This window comes from Haliaeetus leucocephalus, unplaced genomic scaffold (genome assembly GCF_000737465.1).
Source record: "Haliaeetus leucocephalus isolate CR32 unplaced genomic scaffold, Haliaeetus_leucocephalus-4.0 Scaffold180, whole genome shotgun sequence".
Classification (NCBI taxonomy): Eukaryota; Metazoa; Chordata; class Aves; order Accipitriformes; family Accipitridae; genus Haliaeetus; species Haliaeetus leucocephalus.
In genome coordinates, this window is record NW_010972616.1 from 18,275 (window position 1) to 42,732 (window position 24,458).

Consider the following 24,458-nt stretch of genomic DNA (forward strand, 5'->3'; position numbering starts at 1 on the left):
GGGGGGGGGGGGGGGGGGGGGGGGGGGGGGGGGGAGAAGGGGGGTGGGATGTGCCTGCTAGAGAAAAGTACATCTTTTGTGCTGGTTCTCAGCAGCTTTCTTCTTCCTGAGCTTGCAGCGCTTGCAGCTTGTCACGGGGGTGGGAGGGCGAAGGGGTAGAAGTTCAGACCAATATGACTTAAAAGGAAACCGTGTCAGCAGAGGGGCTTTTCTAGCAGACCTATCCCAAAAAAAAAAAAAAAAAAAAAAAAAGGAACATCGCTCTCTGGTTTCAGTGCGAGGGTTGCTTCCTCCTGTACAGCCAGCCAGTATGGGCACGCGGGAAGGCAGCAGTGCCATGGCTGTGGAGGCAGGGAAGCGTGCAGTTCATGCAGGCCTGGGTGGGACCTCCCCTGAGAGGGACCCCACTGTGGCCTTCATCCTGGCACCTTGCAAGGGACACCAAGCCAGGGCAAGGGCTGCCCCGAGCTGAGTGCCGCTGGGTGCTACCTGTCACCTTTGTTCGAGCAGGACCTGGTCCTGACCACCCTTCAGACACTGAGGGTACCTACCTCCCTGCTTACCTCTGAGGGTAGCTACCACAGAGACACACTGTGCTAAAAGTAACAAAATGCAGCAATTATACTTACGTGATTTTTCTGCCTGTGGAAATAAATCAGGCTTTGCAAGCTAAAACTGTATCGATGGTAAAATTTATGCTGGTGAATAAAAGGGAGAAGAGGATGTTTGGGACCATGCTGCTGTGTGTGCTAGTTCAGAGTGGTCTTACGTTTCATCTAGATTCCTAGGTTTTCAGTCAGAGGGAAAGCAGCTAAAGCTTTACACTAAGCAAGGTTGATCCTAAATATGATAAACACATCCCTAGCATTTCAATGTATTTGGTATAAAATCAGCCACAGTAAGTGAGGTGGAACTGACAATGAAAACAACAGACAGCAAGTCCAGCCTCCTGGGTCTCTCTACTGCAAGACCCATGTGTGTTTCTTCTGTAATCAATGCAGGCACCATACTAAAATGTGCAGTGCTCCTCCAGTACCTTCAAATGAAAGCACCCTGAAAGTGTTAAAGCACATCACACTACAAGGAATAAATGCAGTAGCAAGTCCAATTTACAGAGCAGGCACCAGGGAGGCCAAGGTTTGTAAGGTTGGCCAGCAAGCCTGGGGCAGGGTCAGGAACTGAATAGCTACCTGGCGGATTGCTCGTCAGTGTTTTGTCTGCAAGGGTGAGGTGAACGTGGAACTGTGCCTGCTGTGAGTGGAGGGGAGCAGAAAATCTACTTAAAGCCTGTCTCTTCTGCCAGTGACCTTTCAAACAGAAGCAGATGGCTGAATTTTGTGTTGTGACACAAAACTGTTAGGACAGTGAAACAGGTTATCCTCAGTCTGCTTCTGGTTCTCTAGGTAGAGAGATCAACCTTTGGATGAGAAAGACCTTAGACAACAGTTACATTTCAGTTTCCTTTGAGTACACTGAAATCAACTTTTATTCTCTGCAGATTTCTTCACTTCTGACAAAGGTTTCTGTTTGGTCTTAGGTACCTTTTGTGCGGCGATTAACCCAGTAGGATGAAACCCCATTTTGAGATCAGGGCCGTTCCTTCACACAGTGGAGAGCATCACCAAGTGAGGGAGCTGTGCTGCTCACAGCTCTGGGGTGGGGAATGGTCCTCCAGGTAACACCAGCACGCTGCCCACCAGCACATCTCTACACTTCACTGGGAATATGGGGCCCTCCATAAATGCCAACAGCATGTATACATTTCAGTAGTCACCAGTACATTTTAAAGATGTTGAGTTCTAACATACGACGGCTGCCATATTGCCAAAACACTAGCGTGAAGCTGCATTTACAAATGTCTTCTTGGTTACATCCTGTTTAGCCAAGATTAAGCAGCTTAAGAATTGTAAAGACAACAGTTTTCTAGCCAGCCAGTAGAGGAAGAGTTTGGCAAATAATCCCAAATCACTGAAAGACAAGTTCTGAGGATGAGAGACAGATGTAGCAAAGCAAACTGCAGAAGAAGAGAGAAATCATATGCTCAGCTTGCATCCAGCGCAAAGCCTACATGGCAATACCAGACCAAAGAGACTGGTGGAGGTGCGCACTGGAAAGCCTCAATATTTTTATAACTGTTCCTGTAACTTTCATACCCACTACAGTAATTCCTATATATCCAGTAATAAGGCTGTTTCTTAAATCAGAACAATGTTCTTAATTTTTTGCCTTTTTTAATGTACAGTGTCCCATCTTCTTTTCTTACCACAAGAGAGAACAAAGTGTCATTCAGTAATAAAGCAGATGGGATTTGGGGTCAATATTTATAGAGCTCACTGGACTTTAGTCCAATTGACTTGTATCATACTTTTCCCAAAAGGAGTGTGAAGGGAATACATTCCTTTGTCTGGGTCCTCATATGTCTTATTTTCATGGTATCAAAGGGCACTGATGTCTCTTGGGATGTAAATTATGCCAGCAGATCTTTCTGTGCTTATAGAAGTGATGGTATGAATAGCAGCCATCCTGTGTAAGAGAAAGAACAGGAAGAGAGGAAGAAAGGCATTTTCTGTGACCTCCCTAGGATATACATAGATTAAAAATTTAGGAGATCGGTTTATCTAGATCAATTTACGGAAGTGTTTATTGTTATTTATGGTCTCAATCCAATGCTGGGAATGAAGTATATGCATTTATAATATTTAGATATTTCTAAACACAGAATTTCACTGTGTTTGTTAATGTACAGATACAAATGAAATAAAGTTTAATGGCAGAGACAAACTACATGAACACACTGGATCAAGGGGCAACTTAAAGAGATCTTACTGCCTATTGGGGCAGGAAATCAATTGGTCAAACACAAGAGATAAATTCTAGTAAAAAAATTAACAAATTAATTTCCCACAAAGGTAGACAGTCCTTTTCTTAGCTGGAGGACAGGCAAGCCTCTCTCTCTGGAATAAGTCAGAGGAAAATACATTTATGGGAAAGGGAAATTAAGTGTCTCCAGAGCCTATTAAGATTTGCAAAAAGTTAGATTACCTATGAAAATTAGGTTACAATTAGCTACAAGAGTTAGTCTGCTCCAACAGAAGACTCACTTTATTAAATGCAACTGGAAACACAGGCTGTACAGAAAAACAAAGACCCTAATTTAAAGTTTATCTTGAAAACCTGTAGAGCAAGTTGGTGAAAAAAAGAGAAGGACAGATATCCTTCAAACTGCATCAAATAAAAGCAGATTGAAATGTGGCTTTCTTTTCAATTTCTTCACCTACATTTTTATAAATACTTAAAACTATGCTGTCTGCTGGAGACACTGCAAATTATTTGCATTGTACTTTAAGCTGTCTTGAGCGCATGCTAGAGGCATGTCTTCTGGGAAGAACAGGATAAACCTCACCCAGGTGCAGAAATCCTGCTGCTGTCTGCGGGAGTCCAAGGCCCTCACCAGGGCTGTGGTGGGTGAGACCCCAGCAGTCGCTTGAGTCTGGTCACACCATCAAGGTAGAGCCAAGCCAAGGGGCTCAGGCTTGAATCCAGCAGTCAATGGAGTCTTTGTTTAGTTACTTTTTCCTCTGGAGGCAGAAATTTCACTGTATGGCCACAGATCACCCTACTCCGTGGTGGAAACTCAGCAATTTTTTCTGGGCATAACCTAGGTGTATCAGCAAAGGGAGCCTTTGATCCATTAGGGAAAGTACTGTTCTGTGACCACTGACAGACACAGACAGTTTTCATTGATCTGTGTACATTTCAGCTGTTTTCCTTTGATTTACTAACCTGTCCAAAGAGGCTGCAATTTCTACAGGTCAAAAAGCTTGAATATTGTAGTAAGTCATACAGTTTGCATTTTCACCTCCACAGCTTTACCATGAACACCTACCTCTTTGTGTATGACTTAATGCAATTCTGTGGACATTCCTGGATATTTACAAATATGATCATCAGGTTCATGTCATTTGGAAAAGGTAGGATTCCTTCTATATTTTCCTTAAAAGTTTTAAGAGACAGTGGCACACAGAAACATCAAATTAGAGATAAAGTTAGGATTCTGAATAGGTGTGTGTCCAATACCAGGGGCTGTAATTTCAGTTAGAAAAACATGGTGTCTTCCATTAAAAAGGATGAACAAAGTACTGGTACTTACATTCTGCCTGTGTCACATTAGGAATGAACCTCTTGTTTTGCTAATGAGCTTTAATATTCAGCAGCATGCTATTAACATTTGACTTGGCCATAGACCTAAATGTGATTAGGTCCAGTTGTTATGGTGAATATTAATCTTATTGAAGCAATATCTTTGTGGTTATTGCACATGACTATCTCCAAAAACATTACAACATATTTCTCTTTCCATTGCCTGGGGTTAAGGCACAAAAATAGAAAACTAGTGACTGGAAATTTAAAATACTGGTGGACAGTTGTAGACACATAAAATACCTACTTTGTGGTCTACTTGTTTTAGGAAGTGCCATGGGTACAGATACAGGCAGGAACTTAACATCTCCTCATGTTTAGAGGTTCCTCGTACATTTCCTCAACATTTCCTCATATTTAGAAATATCCTAGAGTGATATCTTTAAACCAACACATCCTGCACAGTGTTTTCCGGTGCATCAAGTATAGGGGATCCCATTCTTTTCTCAGCTTCCTGCCTCTGTCAGAGCCACACGCACAGAGTGGACTGCCTCCTCCCCTCCCCAAAGCTTTGCTTCTAGTACCCAAAAGCTTGGTACTGTGTGAACTTTATTTCTTGTCATCTCCAGTGGTGATGTGGCAAGAGCAAACCCAATAGTTGGTGCAGGCTTTCACCATATAACCACCCTCTAATTATCCTCTTCACTTCGCCTGTAGATTCATTGGCCGACACATTTTACTCCATAGGACTTGTAATGCGCCTTTGCCAGCTGTTGTCTATATTGGAGATCCTACACATCCTCACCGGCATTGATAAAAGCCGTCTCTTCCCAAGGATTCTGCAGGTAAGCCCATTTCTCAAGACCCTCCTTCCACGACCTACATGCTTCAGCTCTGCCTGCCCCTGGGGACAAGCCCAGGCTGAACTACCCTGAATGGTCCACCTGCACCCTTCCAGAGGGATCTTGGTCTGCTAATGGTTTGCTAACTGCAGGAACTGGGCCCTCAGAACTGGGTTGGGAAAGAGCTGCTCTCTGAACTTTTTTCTTTTTGAGTGAAACTTCATAGTGAGTGCCGCCCAGCCCACAACAGCAGGGACCTGGAGGATGTCCAGAGGAGTGGCCACCTGCAGAAATGGGGCAGCCCCCATTTCTAGGGCGCCATAGGTGGCTGAGGATACTACCTCCCCAGCCAACTTGTTTACAGCCAGAAGACAAAATTTTAGCGCCTAAGTTTTCATAGCTAATTCTTTTCCATGCCATTTCCTCACTGACAAGTGCATATTTATTTTGTAGACAAACACAAGATGAGATTTTGTGGGTAGCAAAGGGATGGCAGTGAGAAAACCACCAGCACATCAAGCCTCCTGAAACAGGGTTTGCTGGCGGTTATGGCGTGTGGAAGGAAAAGAATCGATAAAGAGAAATTAAGGGACTGAAGAAGAATTAATGCTGGGAGGGGAATGAAATGAGAATTGTCATATTCCTGCTGGAAGGGTCTCTGCCCTCTCAAACCCAGACAGAGGCAAATTGTGGCAACATCCAGTGGTTCTGATGCTGTTAAGGGGTTTACAGGGCATATGTTCAGCTGTAGACAGACAACCAGCCAAAAGATCACATGCTATAGCAGAAAACAAGATGATTCTCTGACATTTTCCTTAGCACACTCTTGTTTTCTGTTGGGAGTTAATCTCAAGTTCTGGTATTTTTCTTAATGTATTGGAAAAAGTAAAAATGTTGACTTGAGTTTACCTTCAGACCTTTCCAATCCTTAGTATTTGAATAATGGTGAAACTGGTGTTGCTCTCAGCAGTCAGAAGGTAGAAGAGTAAGAGTAGTTAGTTATGTTTTTAGTTTTCTGGATAGCCCATATTGTCAAATGACATATTGCATGGGTGAAGATGTTCCTCTTTTTAAATGTCCATTAGAAATTGATTGACTAATACAGATCTCTGTTCTTGATGCTGCTAAGTATGGTAGCAAATTCGTCAAACTGCAATTAACTTTTTTTCCCTGCCTAAATCTACATGCTTTTACACTAATCTAGGAAAAAAAAAAAGTATCCTATCTAATGTAACAAATCTCATGTCATCTGTTGGAGAGAAAAGCAGCCTGCTAATGCTAACAGTCCTTAAAGAAAGGCTTGTCCTGGCAGAGTTTACACATTCCCCAGCCCTGACATAGTCCATTCCGTTCCTACCCAGCCCTGCAGAAGCAGAGATCAGGGAAGCCTGCACAAACACTGCACTGTGTTGTGACAAAAGACACTAGATATGAAATGGATAGTCTGAGCAAGAAACTTTCTTGGGCAGTGCAATTACCGCAGTGCTCTCCAGGGCAGCATGGAGAAAGTGGGTCAGGGAACTATATGGCACTGTGACTCCAAACATTTGGCTCACAACAAAGATAGCTTTGGATCCTTAGTTCTTTCCCCAAGTGTTCTCTTACTGCAAACAACTCTTTTGCCTTGATGTTAGCAGTAGTCTCATGCTGTCCAAGCAGGATGTCTAAGCTCTTTGGTTTAGACTCTGCTATCACTTGGGTTGCCCTGCTTTTGCTGTGAGAGTGCAGGTCAAGCAGTTGTATGCCAACGGTACGCCCATATGCCTTGCCACACTCTCCCTCCTGCCCCTTAGGAAAAAAGAAAAGATATATTTTCCACAATGAACTGGGGAAGGACAGTTAAAGATGCTTACCTTACTGCAGCCTACTGCAGTCAGGGCAATGGTAAAGCTGCAAGAATTTGACAGTGGCTGCCCTGTTCTGCGTTCCCACCACCTGTTCTGACTCTAAGTTTAAAACATATCATTATGCATCCCTCAGGCCATGCAACACGTGCATATCCACAGTGAAGTTCATCTCAGGTGATCTCTAGGATGAGAGAACAGCTGGCTCTGGCAATGTCAGGGGAGCACATGGGTGGAGGTAATGCCACCTTTAAAACAAGCTGTGAAAGCACCCCTGTGGTGGTTGGTTGTTTTGTAGCCATTATAGCAGAGACAAGATTTAAGCAGAGTTTGAATGAAGGATTTCTGCCAAATACCCCATTTATTGTGGTTTAGTAGCATTTACAAGGAACACTTTGAGATACACATTACAGATAGTGGAAGAGCAAACTCAGAGGTGTTTTCTAGAAAACCCCTTCAGGATGGCCTCGCTGAGGGACAAAGTCTCAGGCCACCAGGCACCTGAGAAGGGTTAGGTAGGCCAAGGCCAAGCCACACCATGAAATAAAGATGAGTCCTGTGTGATGGATGCTCTGGAGGAAGGGAAGACAAGAGAGGGTCACAAAGTTGGTGCAAAGAGATGTCTCTCAGGGCATTTGCAGCTTGAATGACTGACAAGAGGACAGGACAACATGTCACATGTCATTGCAGTTGCCAAAACAGAGAATAATGAAATCTAGTAATCTGGCCAAGGTGTAAAGGCTGATGGGAATGGTACTTTAACAAGGAAGAGAGTAGGAAAGATGTAAGAAAAGACTGCTGTTTTTGTGAACAAAACACCAGTTCTTCATCTTGTGCAAAGAGGATTGGATTTGCCAGACTAAAAGTGATGTACTACAGCTTTGTGATAAAAACATTAATTTTTAACTTGAACTATTTAGTAGCACGTTTCTTACTTTTTTCTTTTAAACATTCACTAAATTGAAGAGCTATGTAAGGGTTTCAGGTACCAAGTACGATACTGCACAGTCATGGTTATTAAAAAATGGAAGTGAATGTATTGCCTGCTCCTGCCCTAACCTCAGCTGGTCTAATTTGCTCTGTTTCACTTACTTGCTTCAAATGCCCAGGCTGCCTTGTGGAAATTTATGCCATTCTACAGAACTTGCTGTATCCTGTGAGAGACCAATGCTGGGAGAGGAAGGAAATTCCAGTTTGATTTTAACACAAAGAACAAGAAGAAATGAAAAATGAAACCATTGTATTTATGCTTTGTGAGGTGTCAGCACATACTTCCTTTTTATGAATTTGAAAACATAGAACTTCTAGTTTTGCCCTTTTTTTTCAAGCGAGAAAATAGCAACAGAGAATACGGTATTTTCATTCATGTAAGGACAGATGATCCATAGAAGAAATGAGCTGTGGCTGAGTAGCAGCACATGCTTTTTATATACATGTGTATATATGTATGTGTGTATAAACACACATATACATATGCACATATATATGTGTGTATATTTATATATATACATGATTCCATGTACATATGTATAGATGTGTGTGTATAGGGGCACAATATCAACAGACATTTACTGGAATCTCTTCTTCAAATAGCAACCTGCCTTGTCACTTGCTGAAAAGGTCCCCAGCCTCTGACTAACCCCTGCATCTACCTTCAATTGTGTCTGGGTTACCTAAAGGTATGAGTGCTATGAAAGAAAAGGGCACAATGTCATAGAATCATAGATTCGTTTAGGTTGGAAAAGACCCTTAAGATCATCGAGTCCAACCGTAAAGCTAACACTGCCAAGTCCGCCAACAACCCGTGTCCCTAAGTGCCACGTCTACACGTCTTTTGAACATCTCCAGGAATGGTCGCTCCACCACTTCCCTGGGCAGCCTGTTCCGATGCCTGACAACCCTTTTGGTGAAGACATTTTTCCTAATAGCCAATCTAAACCTCCCCTGGCACAACTTGAGGCTGTTTCCTCTCATCTTATCACTTGTTACTTGGGAGAAGAGACCGATGACACCCACCTCGCTACAACCTCCTTTCAGGTAATTGTAAGAGAGCGATAAGGTCTGCCCTCAGCCTCCTTTTCTCCAGACTAAAGAACCCCAGTTCCGTCAGCCAATCCTCATAAAACTTGTGCTCTAGACCCTTCGCCAGCTTCGTTGCCCTTCTCTGGACACCCTCCAGCACCTCAGTGTCTTTCTTGCAGTGAGGGGCCCAAAACTGAACACAGTGCCTTGCCAGCACAAAGCACAGGGCAATCACTTCCCTAGTCCTGCTGGCCACACTATTTCTGTTACAAGCCAGGATGCCGTTGGCCTTCGATGCCGTTGGCCTTCGTGGTCACCTGGGCACACTGCTGGCTCATATTCAGCCATCTGTTGACCAACACCTCCCAGGTCCTTTTCCTCCAGGCAGCTTTCCAGCCACTCTTCCCCAAGCCTGTAGCGTTGCATAGGGTTGTTGTGACCCAAGCGCAGGACCCAACACTTGGCCTTGTTGAACCTCATAGAACTGGCCTCGGCCCATTGATCCAGCCTGTCCAGATCCCTCTGTAGAGCCTTCCTACCCTCCAGCAGATCAACACTCCCTCCCAACTTCATGTCATCTGCAAACTTGAAGGGAATAAAGGCAAGCAAGCAGGCAACCTCCTGATTCACACAGAAAAGCAGTAGAATGCCACTATATCCTCATGAGGACATCACAATTGCCCTGAGCAGCCAGGCCTGTGTCACGCTCCACAGATATGCTCCAGACCAAGGCCACAGGCATTTTTCAATTTTGGCCTGATGGCTGCTTTGTGCATCCCTTTGTTTACTGGCTGAGACTGCTGTCTAACAGGAACAGAAGACCTACAGGGGACCTGCTTTGTGTCAGGTCCAGTTCCCTGCTCTTGCAGGTGCTTAACCTACTTCACACAGTTTAATTACTGACTTCCATCATCTGCAACTAGTGAGGCTGAGTGCCTCCACTGTTCCCCTTCCCAAACATGAATCCTCTGATGGAGGAAATCTGCTGAGCCCCAGCTAGGTGATACTCACTGCTTCTTGTGCATCTGCTTGTGCCCCAGGGAGAGAAGGAAATCCACAGCCTCTTCCACTCCCAGACCGTGAGGCTGAATTGTGGGTCTCCATAGCTACTCTGTCTCATTGGCCAGTGCTCATCCTTTTGAAACTGGGCATGGTAGCTACCTGTCTACTGTTTATCCTTTTATCTCACTGGAACAGGATCAGCTCCTCATCACTTGACCCATGCTGTTTTCTAGCACTTTTCTACCCAGCCACCTCTTGAAGAGCAAGTGACTGTTTGGAAAATCTGCCAGCTCTCACATCTGAAAATACCTTTTAATCAAGAGACAATTCCCTGAAACATTCCTCATATTAACAATACTGCAGAACTCCCTCTCCACGCCCCGGTCTGATTTTAGGGTTGGTAACAAAATGCCCACACCACCAATGCTGCACTCCTTTACCAACCTCCACCAAAATGATTTTAACTCAGGTTCTACTTTATTTATTCTCACCAGCACACAATCCCGTTCAGTGTTCGCACTGCTTTTACCTTTGTTTTGATTTCCCTCTTGTGATGGTTGTCCCACCATGCTTCTCCTATCTCTGTTGTATCTGGTTTCAGATCCTGCATCAATACTTCCAGTTCCCCCATTTTCTTGCCAGGTTCCTCAGCATCAGTGTACAAACATAGGACTTACTATCTCTAACTCTCTCTTTCTTGGCCCACCTATACAGAAGTCTGTCAACATCTGATCTTCTTAGAAATCAATTCCTCTGTTAGGAACCAATGGGATCAGCAGCACAAGATGACAGTCAGGGCAGAGTGAGAGGCAGCAAAAGCATTTTTATCTGTTGTGGCCCCTCAGTGCTTTTCAGGATGAAGAACCAGATCCCTAGGGGATGGACATGCTCTCTTTCTATATGAAAAATTGCTCTCGCGTAATTTTGCTGAATAGTGAAGTGATGGCTGGTTTATCTGACAGATGTGGTTTGGAAAAAAAAGTCTGTAGGCAAAATGTTCCATGCAGGAACCAGTAAACATTATGTAGCAAAACTACCACACAAACTTGCTGAGAGGCCAGGTTCTTTCTTCGTTTAAGGTAGGAGTAAGGGGAAGGGGGAAAACCAGTGAAGAGAATGACTGCACTTATAAAAACCACCTTGTTAATCCATTTTCATTTCATGACTTTTCACTGACTTGACATCTTAACCCACAAAATCATTAAACCTAAGGTTCCTTATGGAAGAGATGGCAGTGGATATGAAAAAAACCAGATGAAGCTATACTGATACATACCAATTAAATAGATGCATGTTTTCTCCTTCAATGCTTTCAAATAGAGTGTGAATCAGAGTGAACCAGTACTGTTCTGGGAGAGTTTCACAAGCAACTGTTGGCAATACTGAATGCTACAGATATCTTTATTTTACAGGGCAGGGCATGGATACTGATGGGAAACTTGTCCAAGAAAGCTGCAAAAAGACACGCTTGTTTTTAAGTTCTTGAGCTTTAATATTGCCAAAGTATTTTTTTAAGCTGGAGACACTGCCTGTTCAATCCACTTTTATATCTTTTTGCTTGTAAAGGCATACCTTGTGGGTTGGGCAAGATTCAACTGCTAGAAAAATGCTATCACGTAAGTATTACAGCAATAATTCACATAAATGACAAGCTTAAACCCACTTCTCCTAGCCAGGAATAAGAAGGAAAGAAAAATAAGGAATTCTACTTTTCCTCTTCCTTTCTGCAAATCTTAACGTGAGAGAGATCCCTTGGGATGCAGATCTCCAAGCCATGGAAAGCAGAGCTGGGACTGTCAAATAGCACTGCCTGGCATACTACCCACTCAAGGGCCTCCTGTATCCCATGGCCTCCCAGGCAGCCTACAAGCAAGGAAGCTTACCCCCGCCAGCCCTCCAGGCACCGGGGCGCTGTGGGAGGAGTCCTTGCTCCCACCACCTCAGCTGGCTCATCCACGGGTTTCCTGGGCTACAAACCCAAGTCATCCCCGTTGGCAAGCAAACCTCCACACTCACCATAGCAGATCTATGATGTTGCAGCCAACAGTCTCCAGTTCCCCGAGCTGGAGGCCAATGGGCCCTTGAACAAAAGCAGGCCAAGAACTGAAACGTTCACTGGACCATTTGTGAAAAGCAAACCGCATTCACCTGTGGCCTCCTATTTTGCCAAAATAGCACAGAAATGACAGCTATAGAAGGTGCAACCTGAATTCACAGTTCTTTTTTTCTTTTCAGATCGCTGAGAGAATAATTGTTTTATTTGTCGTGATCAACAGTCAGGAAGAAGTTCAAGGGAAATACGTCGTGTGTGTTTTATTTTTCCTTTGGAATTTATTAGATGTGGTCAGGTAAGGAGTCAACAGCAAAACCATGAGGGAAAATGCAGAACCGCACCCCCACTGTGCTGCAGGCTCATTTCATTATTTCAAAATTGGTAGAAAAGCATACTATCCATTTTAAATAAAAGCTTGGACCTTACAAGCTACTTACTGATTTTTACAAAAATCCGCATAGCTGAGCAGCAGAGTGACTTACAGAAGTAAACTGTTGCATTAACAAAATGTAGTTCAAAGGCTTTGCTCTTTTTAACAAAAATTTAGAAGGAAATCACAACTACCTCCCAGAGAACAGCAATTTCCAAAACTGATTTACAATCCTATTGCTTTATTTTTTTTTTTTAGCATCTCACTTTGATCCAAGATTGGCAGCACAGTAAGGCAGCACCAGTAGAGCTTCTTACTGAGACGGAAAGACTATTCTGCGTTAATTGCACTGTGCTTTCCAAAAAGCCAAGAGCTCCTGCTGCAGAGACTGAGAATTTCGGTGTAGTAGGACATATATCACATGGCAGGGACAACGCAAATGAGGCAAAATGGATAGAAATACAATTCAGGATTTTTATTGCAAAAATTTTTTATGGTGGAAGCTTACCAGTACCTCCCTGTGGTAAAAGTATAATGGTGAAAATTCCACGTTACTGACTTTTGCATCGATATCTGAAGTCAGTAAACATTTCTCAAATGTAACTTAAGCCTCTACAGACCTCAGTTTGTAGACTTACAGCAGGGAAGACATATGGAATTAAGAAGCATTTTAATACGACACAGCCCTCATCGCAACCTCTGTATGGGAGCAAAATTTTTTCTTTCTGCTAAAATAGCTTTCTGCTATTTTAAATGCATTGCTTTGGGGACTGCCTGGGCAATATGGATTTAGGCAGCAAAGGAAACATACGTTATAAAAGAGATGTGAAAAAGGGAAATGTCAGGACTGGCAAGAAAGATTTTAAGTCCGCTTCAGAGTATTTGTGCTACATGTGTTAATAAACTACTACTTGTATTAATTATTTGGATTATTGCTCCATCCCATTTCATTTTGAAATTTGTAAAGCTAAAATAGTAGAACCTAATCTCAAATGAAAGTGTTCTGTGCAGCTGGAGAGAGGCCAAAAGTGTAAACAATATTGGCTGTAAAGTCCTGTCAGCGCATTACAGTCCTATCAATGCATCATTATTTTCTATCATTGCTAAAGAACACAGTCCAGCATCATAGCAGTAACAGCAGCTCTTTAATAGGCAAGATAGTGTGGTCTACAGCAGCAAATGACCAATTCAAATAATAACGCATAGTACAACTCATACAGATTTAGAATTCTTACCCAATTTATTTTACAGCATCTGTGCCATGTCCTAGCATCTCAAAGAAGCAGTCATGTCTAAAAGTGTACAGGAATATATCCCATCCCTGAGCCAACTAGTCTTGAAGTATTAGAAGTTCTTCCACATAGTTCTTCAGAGACATAAGTATCCTGTGCATTATGGCTAATGATATACTGAGAGCAAATTCTGCAAGGTTTTCTATATCTGATCTTTCCTGCTTATACTACAAACAGCCAAAGAACGTGTACAGGGGATGGAGCAGCTGTCTCCTTTTTGTATTGGGTTGAGATTATGCCTAAAAGCAATAATAATAAAAAACAGAGACAATCCTGAAGGTGGCAGACAGCAAACTTGAGAGAAAATGATACATTTATAGCCTATCAAACTCTTCTACAGTCCAGGAATCATGCAAACTTAGTCACATGAATTAATAAGAAGGGAATACAGAAAGTTTGTTTAATGCTGGTTCCATCTGTCAGAAACAGTCCTGGCTAACAGTGGCTTAAAAATCCTTATTTTCATATCTCTAGCAGGACCACAAGGCAAAAAGCCTTTCAGCTGACCAAAAATGCGATCAGACCTGTTTCTATGGTGTTTGGAAAGCTGCTGTACCACTTTTAGATCAAATTAGCTAGGATTAGCTCACCTTTGGAGACTGAAGTCCTAGGCATTCTGGTCTCCCAGTGAGCAACACTAACAGCCACAGTAAGAATAAAACGCTGCAGTACCATTGGAGGGCAACTGCTTTTTTCACACCTACTGCCCCTTCTAAAGTCCAAGGGAGGGGCAGCCATACTACAGATTAAATACCTGTGATTACCTTACTGTTTAGCCTCCTCCAGCAGTGGTTTAGCTAGGTCAGCAGTCATAAATCAGGATTTTCTCAGTCCCAAGCAACAGTCATATTCTGCCTGCCCCTCTCAGTTGTAATATACCTATCTGAAATCCATTTTCTGATAGACCAATATGAAATTGTGCTGGTTTCTGATAAAAGCTTTCGGCCTGGAGGGCTGTATTGCTGTCTGCCTGCTTTAGGGTAGCACCACAGACAACCCTTCCAAAGCAATGAACCATCTACTTTCAGACATCGATTACAGGCTGAACAATACTGTTGCAGTATTGCTCTGAAATTTTCTGATAGGCAGCTCCAAGCTCTTCTGCAACTCCCTTAGATTCTTCAAGAATGTATCTTTATTTTAAAGACATGATCATTCTCTCTGAGCTCATCTGCTGCTCCTTTTGGTGCAGGTACACTTACAACATGTTAGCAAGGATGGGAATATACTACCTACCACTGACATGGCTCAACTTTTCACTGTGCATCCCACTCTATCCCCTTTCAGTTCTGGCTAAAGGTAAGGAGATGGGAAAGGTACCAATTACTTGCTTCCTTAATCTTCTTCAATAAAATTTGATCAGTTCAACTGTGATTTGTGTTTAAGATATTTATTTTTCTGTTGCCAAAGTAGTCATAAATGTTTATATAATCTCATATTAACCTGTGTGTCACCCGTCTTTCTTTTTTGTGCTTTTTTCCTTAATAGGGGTTCTCTGGGGTTTGTGTGTCTGGTTTTAGTTTGGTTTGGTTTTTTAACAGTATGGGAAAGCATTCATTTTTCTGGGTAAAGCAGGAAAATACCCCCACAAAAGACACATGGATTCCCCCATTCCAGACTGACCACATTAGGCAGCAAGTCCCAAAGTTGCCTTCTCCGCCACTGAGGCTGACCTTACTGGCTCAGGCCATACTTAGCAGCTGATCACTTAGACCAGGAAATGTGCCCGCTGAGATCATATTGAAAGCAGTGCAACTACAGGAGTACCAGAACTTCTGACTGAATAGGAAATACTTGCTAATTCTAGTACTAAGAGCAATTAGCACCTCAGACCTACAAACTGAACTCAAGGAGAAAACAACATGTGCATATGTATATGAATGACACGGTAAATTCAGCATATAATATAGCTATCTGTGCCTTAAAAGCAACTGACTTTTATATGAAGCTTTTTGATGATCTTCCACCTCTTTTTAACTAAAGATTTACCATGTTATTTTACAGCATTTGCAATTTGTGTTTCACTGCCTTATTTTGAATCCTTTGGCACATACTCCATCAAGCTACCATTTCCATTCGCCTTTTCAATCTACTTCCCCTATGTTCTGAAAATGTACCTGCTAGTGCTCTTTATAGGTAAGTATCTCATATTCCAGAAAGCTGGGTCTCAACACAACAGGGTTGCCTACAACAACAAAAAATTAAATCAGTATAGCTTCTTTCCCAAACTCTCTCTCTGCCACATCTCCTGCAGACCGCTACAGGGAAGTTTATTATCACCAGCTGTCTCGATTTCTGATGTCTTTCAAATACAAATAATTGAATTTGCAAGAGACACTGTGTGTGAGAAGCATAAAAATACAAAACAAAAATACAGAAATTGCTTCAATGATCCTGGTCTTACAGTTACTTAACTGAAGTTTGCTTTTTTTTTTTTTCCCCCTTAAAAAAAGTCAATTCCCATTTGACCATACCCTCATTCTGTGCAACCCCTCCTCACTCATTTCTCCTAGCTGGTATGAGAAGTTTTATCTAAATTAAGACTTTTATAGCTTGATTATCCAAAGGGGTGAAAAAAGACCCCACCCCCAAACCTGCATGTAAATAGACCCCTTCTTCTCAACAAAATACTTTTGAAAAATTTGAACTGAATTTGCCTGCATTACAGCCAAGTCTTTGTTCTGTCACTGGCTTTAACACTAATTTGAAGGATCTCATCTTTGTGATGTTCCTAAGTTCATGGAAGGAACTGTGCAAAGTTGCCATATGAAGGCTCATACTGTTCCTTCTAAATAAACTGAAGACACTTTGGACTCTACTCCCTTGTCCTTACACCATTTTGTGTTTTGATTCAGGTATGTGCTTTATCATCCAGAACCTCTTCTCCGAAAGGAAGGCACACCTAGGGACAGGCAACATCAAAAAGAAAAGAAGCTAAGTTGATATTTTGTTTGGAAATAAGAAATATATACCCAGTGGGCTGCTGCATATCATAGGTTAAAAAGAAATTAGACAAAGATTTTCAATGCAAAACTTCTGTTTGCATGTACATTATCTGTCTGTGTACAATTTTCAGATAAGGCAGGTCTCTTTAATGCACCTCAAAAATAACGCTGCTCAAAATAACTAGTTACTTGGAAAGTTTTGACTTCAAATGGCAGTAGTATTAAAAATAAATATATTTTTTCTAACATATATTAGAGAACGCTGAAAAAAATTGAAGACTGCCTCCACTCACAATCACACCAACAACCTTTATTTTGGTGTTAATTCTTGCCTCATTAGCAACAGATATTCTGTAATGACAAAATCAATTTAATCTATACGATTATTTTATATTAGGCCAACATGTATGTGCCTCATATATATAAACACTAAATAGGCCAGAACTGGAATCTCTCAAGGAGCAGAAGCTGGAAACTTTGCAACCTATGAGACTCACATGATGATCAGCCCCAGGCATTCACAAAGGATCCCTCACATTCTTGTCCAACCTTCACTTCTCCAAACAAGATTCCAGAAAATGCAGCTAAACCACAAAGGCAAGTGATCAGGTACTCATCTACTGTATATTCAAGGGAATATTTAAGGATCAGAAGTAAAAACTTATAATCATGTGACTGGCAGACATCAAGAATCTCTTTCCCCACAATGATTTTCTTCATGCTTAACAGCAGACAGATACGCAAAAGAAGTGTACAGTAGTCAGGCCAAATATATACTGTTCTTTAAAGGGAAGTGAATGACTATCACAAGCTATGTGCAAAATTCTAAGCGTTTTACTGAAGTGCATTGCTCCTCATACTTCTGTAGACTGACTATCTGTGAGAATGCAACTAGAACATAGTCTTCAAAGGCTGGGAATGAAGAATACAGACAGCAACCCAGTGGACTGTACAAGCAAAAATGGACAAATAACTGCCTAGAGGCTGGCAGGGGCTCTTCTGATATTTCATCCATATTGACTATCACCTACATTTGAATTCAAGCAGGTGGGGGAGAAAAGTGAGGCTATTTTTTTGAGCTTGACTGAAAACTAGGGGGAGGGAGGAAAGATAAAAGTTGGAGGGAAGATAATATTTAAAGGGAAAATGAACACTATCACAAATGAAGAGGCTTTTGCCTGTATGACTTTCTAAACCATGCAGCCTAAGAGGGTATGTAAGGAAAGAGTAAAGCTGGCCTCAATGAACTCATTTGTTTGTTACGAAAGGTCACCTACTATAATTTTTGTTTATTTAATATATGTGGCAGACAATGCCTGCAGACTATTGTGACCACTGGAGTATCTGCAAACCATAAGCAACAAAGTCATGCATGCAATAGTATAGGGTCAACCCTGGATATTTTTTTTGAAAGCACTGCAAACAGAGGTAGGAATTTGGAACTGGTTAGTACTTCCACTTTGGAGTTCTGTCTGACCCAAACTGATTCAAATGTGGACAACGTGAAGAAACGCACAGAGCAGCTGAATAGGATGACAGCTTTGAAGAAGAGAGCCAGAACAAGAACACTTCACATCAAACCACTGTGTAACATGCTAAAGGTGAAACATGGACATTTTTCCCCTTGAAATTCAATCTAATGTGTTTGTCCTCAAACTGTCTAGAGTTAACATGCCCTGTAGGAGGAAACATGACATATGATATTGTACTGGATCTCTGTGGCAAGTGGGGAAGCTGCAGGGATGGCCTCTGTGAGAAGAAGCCAGGGGCTTCCCCGATGCCAGACACAGCTAGTTCCAGCCAGCTCCAAAACAGAGCCATCACAGGACACTGCTGAGCCAAACAGCAAAGCTGATAGCACCTCTGTGAAAACAGATTTAAGAAAAGGTAGAAAACTCTACATAGCAGCTGTGAGAGAGAAGAATAAGAAAAACACAGAAACAGCTCTGCAGACACCAAGGTTAGTGGGGAAAGACAGGAGGAGGTGCTCCACGCACTGCAGCAGATTCCCCTGCAGCCCATGGGGAAGACCATGGTGGAGCAGGTTGCCCCTCTGCAACCCATGGAGGACGACGCTAGACACAATACCCATGCTACAGCAGGTGGATGTGCCCTGAAGGAAGCTGCAGCCCATGGAGAGCCCCCACAGGAGCAAGTTCCTGGCAGGAACTGTGGCCCAATGACAGACCCACACTGGAGCAGCCTTTTCCATGATCCTTTCATGGAAAGGACCCATGCTAGAGCAGTTCTTGAAGAGCTGCAGCCTGTGAGAAGGAACCATGCTGCAGCAGTTCATGAAGGACTGTATCCCATGGGAGGGACCCCAGTGTGAAGAAGAACAAGCATCAGAGATGAAGGTTTACGAACTGACTGCCACCCCCATTCCCTACCCACCCTGCACTTCTTGGGGAGAGAGGAAGTAGAAGAGTCAGGAATGAAGGAGTGAAGTAGAGGTTAGGAAGAAGGGAGGAGTGGGGCAAAGGTGGTTTTAGTTTTGTCTTTGTTTCTTACCATCCTACTCTATTTTTAGTTGGCAATAAATTACTCTTCCCCAAGTCAAGTCTGTTTTTGTGACAGTAAATGGTAAATGATCTCCCTGTCTGCAGGTTAGACTAAGAGTTCTGTAGTTCCCTGGGTCTTCCCTCATGCCCTTCTGGTAAATTAGAATAATACTGGCTAGCTTCCAGTCAGCAGGGACCTCCACAGACTCCCAAGACCTCTGGTAGATGATTGAGAGGGGTCCTGCTGTAACATCTACCAGCTCGTTCAGTACTCTGGGATGAATCCTGTCAGGCCCCAGGGACTTACAAAGATTCAGCTGATGCAAGTGGCCATTTACAATTTCAGTGTCCACAAAAGGAGAGTCACTGCTCCTACATGTCCTCTAACTCAAGAGAACCAGGCAGCCCAAGGTCTATGAGTATTATTAAAGACTGAGGCAAAAAAAAGCACTGAAGGCCTCTGCCTTTTCTTCATCTCTGTTTGTCAGGTGACTATCTTCACCAGGTATTGGTCCAATACCTTCTTTAGACCTCCTCTTACTCTTAACATATGCAAAAAATAATTTTTTCTTATCTGACCCAACACTGGCCAGTTTCAACTCTAGTTGAACTTTGGCCTTTTGTGTTTTCTCCCTACACATGTGAACCACAGCTCTGTACTCTTCCTGTGAAGCCTGACCTTGTTTCTGGAGATCATACAATTTCTTTTCTGCCTAAGGTCTGAGAGGAGTTCCCTGTTCAGCCAAGCTGGTTTTCTGCCCTGCTTGCTTGACTTTTGGCACAATGGGATTGACTGCTCCTGTGCTTCTAAAATGTGGTTCTTAAAAACTGAGCAGCACTCATGGATCCCTAAGCCCTCAAACGCAGATTCCAAGGGCACACTGCTAACTAGCTCGCTGAGCAGCTTTAAGCTTGCTCTCTTGAAATCCAGGGTAGCAACTCTGTTGGCCTTTTTTCTCATTATGCCAAAAAATTTAAACTCAACCATTTCATGATCATTGTGGCCAAGACAGCTAGCTACCATCACATCTCCCATGAGTCCTCTATTCAAAACCAACAAGTCTAAGAGGGCATCTTTCCTAGTTGGCTTACTGAGTGCATGTGACAAATTATCTTCAACATACTTCTGGAATTCCCCAGACTTGCTTGTGACAGTGGTCTGGTATTCCCAGTTGATGTCTGGGAAGTTGAAATCTCCCATAACTACAAGGGCTACCAATCCAGAGATTTCTCCTAATTGCCCATAGAATAAATCATCAGTGCTATCATCGTGGCTCAGTGAACAATAGTAGACACCCACAACAACATCTGCTTTGTTTTCCATCCTCCTAATCCTCACCCAAAGGCTGTCAACCACATCATCCCTAAGTGTAAGGGCTGTACAGTCAAACCTCTCCCTTATGTATAGCAGAACTCCTCCACCTTGCCTGCCCTGCTTATCCCTCCTGAACTGCCTATAGCCCTGCATCCAGCACTCTAGTCTTGAGATTCATTCCACCAAGTCTCACCAATACCAGTGACACCATAGCTCTGGGAACTGACCAACACTTCCAGTTCATACTGTTTGTTTCTCATACTGCATGCACTAGTGTATAACCATTTCAGATATGCTCCTAAACCAATGCTCCCTGGAGCTGTGTTAGCATTGCCACCCTCAAGCAGTGCTATGCCATCCCTTGGCTTACCTTTTCTACTGTGTATCAGTATAGTTTAATTCACTCTCTACTATGCAAACTAAAACACAGCATGTGGGCATTACCCAGAGATTCCCTTTAAAAAAAGGCAAACTTTTAATCTGAATTAAAACGCTAATACATATGCAAACTCAGATGAGTAAAGGTGTAAGTTAGTTTGAAACAGTACACTAGAGATGGCACCATTAAACGTGACATATTTGGCTTTGTTAGAGGTTACTTAGAAGTGCACACAATTGGAAATGTCATGCACTGAGATACTGACTCAGTGACAACCACTTTCAGTGAATCCTTCTGTACATTCACCTTTAGACTGTCTTCTCAGTATACAGCTGCATACAGAGCAGGAAATTACCATTATTATACACTATTTCGGAAATACAAACAAGTACTGCATTAATCCTCCACACACCTAATCACTGAAGAAATGTCTAATCGCTGTGGGAAACTCACTGTAACCTGTTACGTGAGAAAAGCCCATAAAGAAGTCAGAGGAGAATTTCTTCTGCAGGGGAGATGTTATCAGTCCTGAAATAAAGAGAATTCCTGCAATAGGGCGTGGCTTCTAGATGTAGGGCGATAACATTTCATGCAAGGTGGTCAAAATCAACAACGCTCTCACTAGTACTGCTTTGGAAGACATTACGGACCAGTGCCCAAGCAATTATATTCAGTTATTTTGTCTACTCTAGTGAGGAGGATTGCTAAATACAAACCCCCTTTTAAAGTCTGTCTTAGCCAGACCGCAAAGTGGAAAAGTTCTCTATTCCTTCAGAACGAGAAGAGTATTAAATAAGGAAAATGGCAGGGGCTAATCTATTTAAGATGGCAAAGGTGGAAAAGAGTTGCTGTATTGTCTGTCCTTTTTGCCTAGAGGCAGAGAAAAACTCTGCTTATGTGCAAAGGAAGGTAAAGGAGACGAGAACAGTTAGAAGTGGAAGGAAAACCGAAACCATCCTGGAGCTGGGGACATAGCAGCTATTAGGATCGTTGACTTATTTCAATGATGTTGATAAAGCTGTTGCAAAATTGACAAGCATACCACCGCTTTCAGAAACGCTGCTCACATTATATACCTTTAATGTGTTCTCACTACTGCGCAAGAGCATCATGTTATTACTAAAAAAGAGTTATCAGTTAAAAAGTAATGCTCATTCAGAAGTCTGTTACACTAAAACATACTTTAGTAAATACGCTACATCCAAACAAATTTTACGAGTTGTTTTTTTTTTACTCACTCCTACAAAGCTTCCATGAGTTAAAAGAAATACTCCACTCCAGCTTTCGAGGCTTCCAGCTGTCATTGAAACAACTCAACTGAAACCATTGAATGTGTGTTTCTCATTTATAATCAGTAGAGCCCAAACCATGCTACATAGTTTGTTAAAGAACAACACCCCATCAGTGATAAACAAAACACTGTTTTTCATCTTATGAGTCTTTGGGAGGAGGTAAAAGGATGGGGAAAAAAAATAATCCAAAACCTTCTGATCGGAAATCTCTTTGAAATTGGTCTTCTTGATGCCCGAGTTGTAATATTACGCTTTCAGGTATGAACAGTTTTCTTCATTTGACAAGATACAGTATGCAGCTACCACCCATATGCTTTAGTCCACACTGCCTTCTTCTTGAACTCTGCAAGAGATCTCAAGGCCAGAAGTGTAACTGTGAAGACAAGGACAAATTACATTAATCTGTGCAGTCCAAACTGGAAAAGATGTGACAGTATTCTCCCCAGTCATTTTACTAACACAGGTATAGATTCAGTGTTCCTTTTACTGACTCTTTTCATGACTTTTTACAGACGAGAGTCTCCAACAACCCTTAGCATTGTTTCTGGTGAAGATTAGCAGACACAACAGGGGAATTCTGAAATTTATCAGGGAGTGACTAAAGACTGCAGACCCTCAAAACAAGGCTAATTATCCTAGTAATGCAAATAACTTATAACCAGATTTCATGTTTAGGTCCAACAAATCAGGTGATTCAAAGGAGATGCCTTGTGTTAATGGAAAGAAGCACAAGCACACTTACTTCCCTTAAGAGTATTTGCGGTGTCCTCTTAAAATGACTTGCACAGATTATATTCACAATCTTACATCTCTAGGTGAGCAACGGAGTGCATACTAGGGCCACATGCCATTACTGTAATTCAGGTATTTCCCATCTTTCTTTTCATACATCTTTTCAGCAGCCCTCATTTCTCTATCCTTTCTTGTCAGACCACTCTACTAGGCTGTCACTTCCTGTCTCCTATGCCTTCCCCACAGTTCAGTCTTCAGTTGCACCTGAATAAATTGTTATGTGATTTCTATTCTAGCACTGGAGTGTTTCCAAATAGCATGTTGCATTTTATTTTTAAGGGTAACTTCAAAAACAGTTAGATCTATCACTGAAATATGCTTGTAGGACCAGATGTACCTTTAGGTTCTTTGGATTTTCAGTAGTACATTCTAAGCATCAGCAGATGAGACAGCAAATATAAGAAGGTGTTACAGACACAAATGTTTATCTACGAAGGTTTCCTTGAATACAAAATATAGCTCTCCTATATATGCTAATAGTATAGATTCATCTCACTCCTTTTAACAACTGGATTTTGATCTGTACTGATAAATTATGGAAAAATAAGGACCCAATATAAAATATCCTACCTTTCAGCAGGTCCATGGAAGATTCTGATAATGCTTCCTTAGGACTTTCCATCATATTGATCAGCCAGTCAATAAACTAAAGATTGAAATATAAAGGAAAATCTGAATTAAAAGAGCCTCTGTATCAGAACACCACAAATTCTTTTCAGTTTGACAGGCAACATCTGGTTGCTACTAAACTCATAGTTACCTAATCAGAGGCAGTGGCCAATCAAGCTTCTGCCCAAACTATCCAAACGCCCTAGAGTACATCTCACTGTCAGTGTAATTTCTCCCACAGCTGGATCTGAAATTCCCTTTGTTCATTCTCATTACCTCAGCAATAATTCTTTGTAATGAAGAAGGCACAGTAAATAGTTTCCCTCCGTCTTGCCTGTTCATGCCTTTAACCTATTAATATGATCCCTTCTTATGGGTCTCTTGTCCAAACGTTTTACTGCAAATCCTTCAGAACTCTTACTGCCTTTGTCCCTCTTTTGACCTCTCTCATTCTTCACTGTTTTTCTGGCAGTGCAGGGTGCCTGGAGGACAACGTGATATTTCAAACTTATCAGGATGATTTTCAGGGCATAGTCTCAAACTCTTCCCTAAAGCCTAATTAGGCATATTAACATGCATTCCTCCGACATTCTGAATTCTGACTTCAGTGGTACCTCTGGGCACTGGAGTGTACAGGAGCCAGTCCTTAACAGATTCTGGTTTGCACAAACCAGGTAATTAGTAATCTATAGGTTTATAACAATATTTCTATGTATCTCAAACACAAGCAATCTACAGCAGGCTTGCCAAATTTGGCACAATTTTCCACACGTATTTTCAACTTATATCTGAAAATAAATGACACACACTACAAACTGCACAGAAGATCTTTGATTCCCTAAATTGCCACTGTGGTGATGTCCAACTGCAGAGGATCTGTCTTTCAGTGTTCAAAAGACTGACTTGCTACCAGCAGCTGCCAACTCTCCTCTCTCACCTGTACCCTCTTAAGAGTTTGACTCCCAAAATTGGAATGTTTTTTGTTCTTTGCAACTCTCACATTTTACTTGAGAAACCACATTCAGTCTTTTGAGACAAGTCATATCTGATTGCAAATAAA

At 42.1% G+C, this 24,458-nt stretch overlaps 2 protein-coding genes across 10 annotated transcripts in view; one reads left to right on the plus strand and one right to left on the minus strand.

Annotated features, from left to right (window-relative positions):
• The window catches only part of PTPLAD2 (protein tyrosine phosphatase-like A domain containing 2), a 33,597-nt gene that overhangs the window by 144 nt on the left and 8,995 nt on the right, over positions 1-24,458 (plus strand). Inside the window, exons 2-8 of one of the 5 annotated variants that reach the window (XR_774170.1) lie at positions 1,002-1,170; positions 3,868-3,971; positions 4,858-4,985; positions 12,086-12,198; positions 14,758-14,864; positions 15,570-15,701; positions 16,421-17,959. Coding sequence is in view for 4 of the 5 variants with exons in the window: in XM_010564452.1 (XP_010562754.1) it covers positions 3,875-3,971; positions 4,858-4,985; positions 12,086-12,198; positions 14,758-14,864; positions 15,570-15,979 (855 nt within the window). In the remaining variant the exon portion in view is untranslated. Of the gene's footprint in view, positions 1-1,001; positions 1,171-3,867; positions 3,972-4,857; positions 4,986-12,085; positions 12,199-14,757; positions 14,865-15,569; positions 15,985-16,420; positions 18,401-24,458 lie in introns of those variants that run through there. The other 4 variants (XM_010564454.1, XM_010564456.1, XM_010564452.1 and 1 more) reach the window with 4 other exon arrangements.
• FOCAD (focadhesin) overlaps positions 15,996-24,458 on the minus strand; it is a 129,680-nt gene continuing 121,217 nt past the window's right edge. For 4 of the 5 annotated variants that reach the window (XM_010564448.1, XM_010564450.1, XM_010564449.1 and 1 more), the window contains 2 exons: positions 23,360-23,435; positions 18,841-22,370 (listed from right to left, as the gene is read on the minus strand). In XM_010564448.1, coding sequence (XP_010562750.1) covers positions 22,297-22,370; positions 23,360-23,435 — 150 coding nt within the window. In that variant the 3' untranslated portion in view covers positions 18,841-22,296. Of the gene's footprint in view, positions 16,468-18,840; positions 22,371-23,359; positions 23,436-24,458 lie in introns of those variants that run through there. The other variant, XR_774169.1, reaches the window with a different exon arrangement.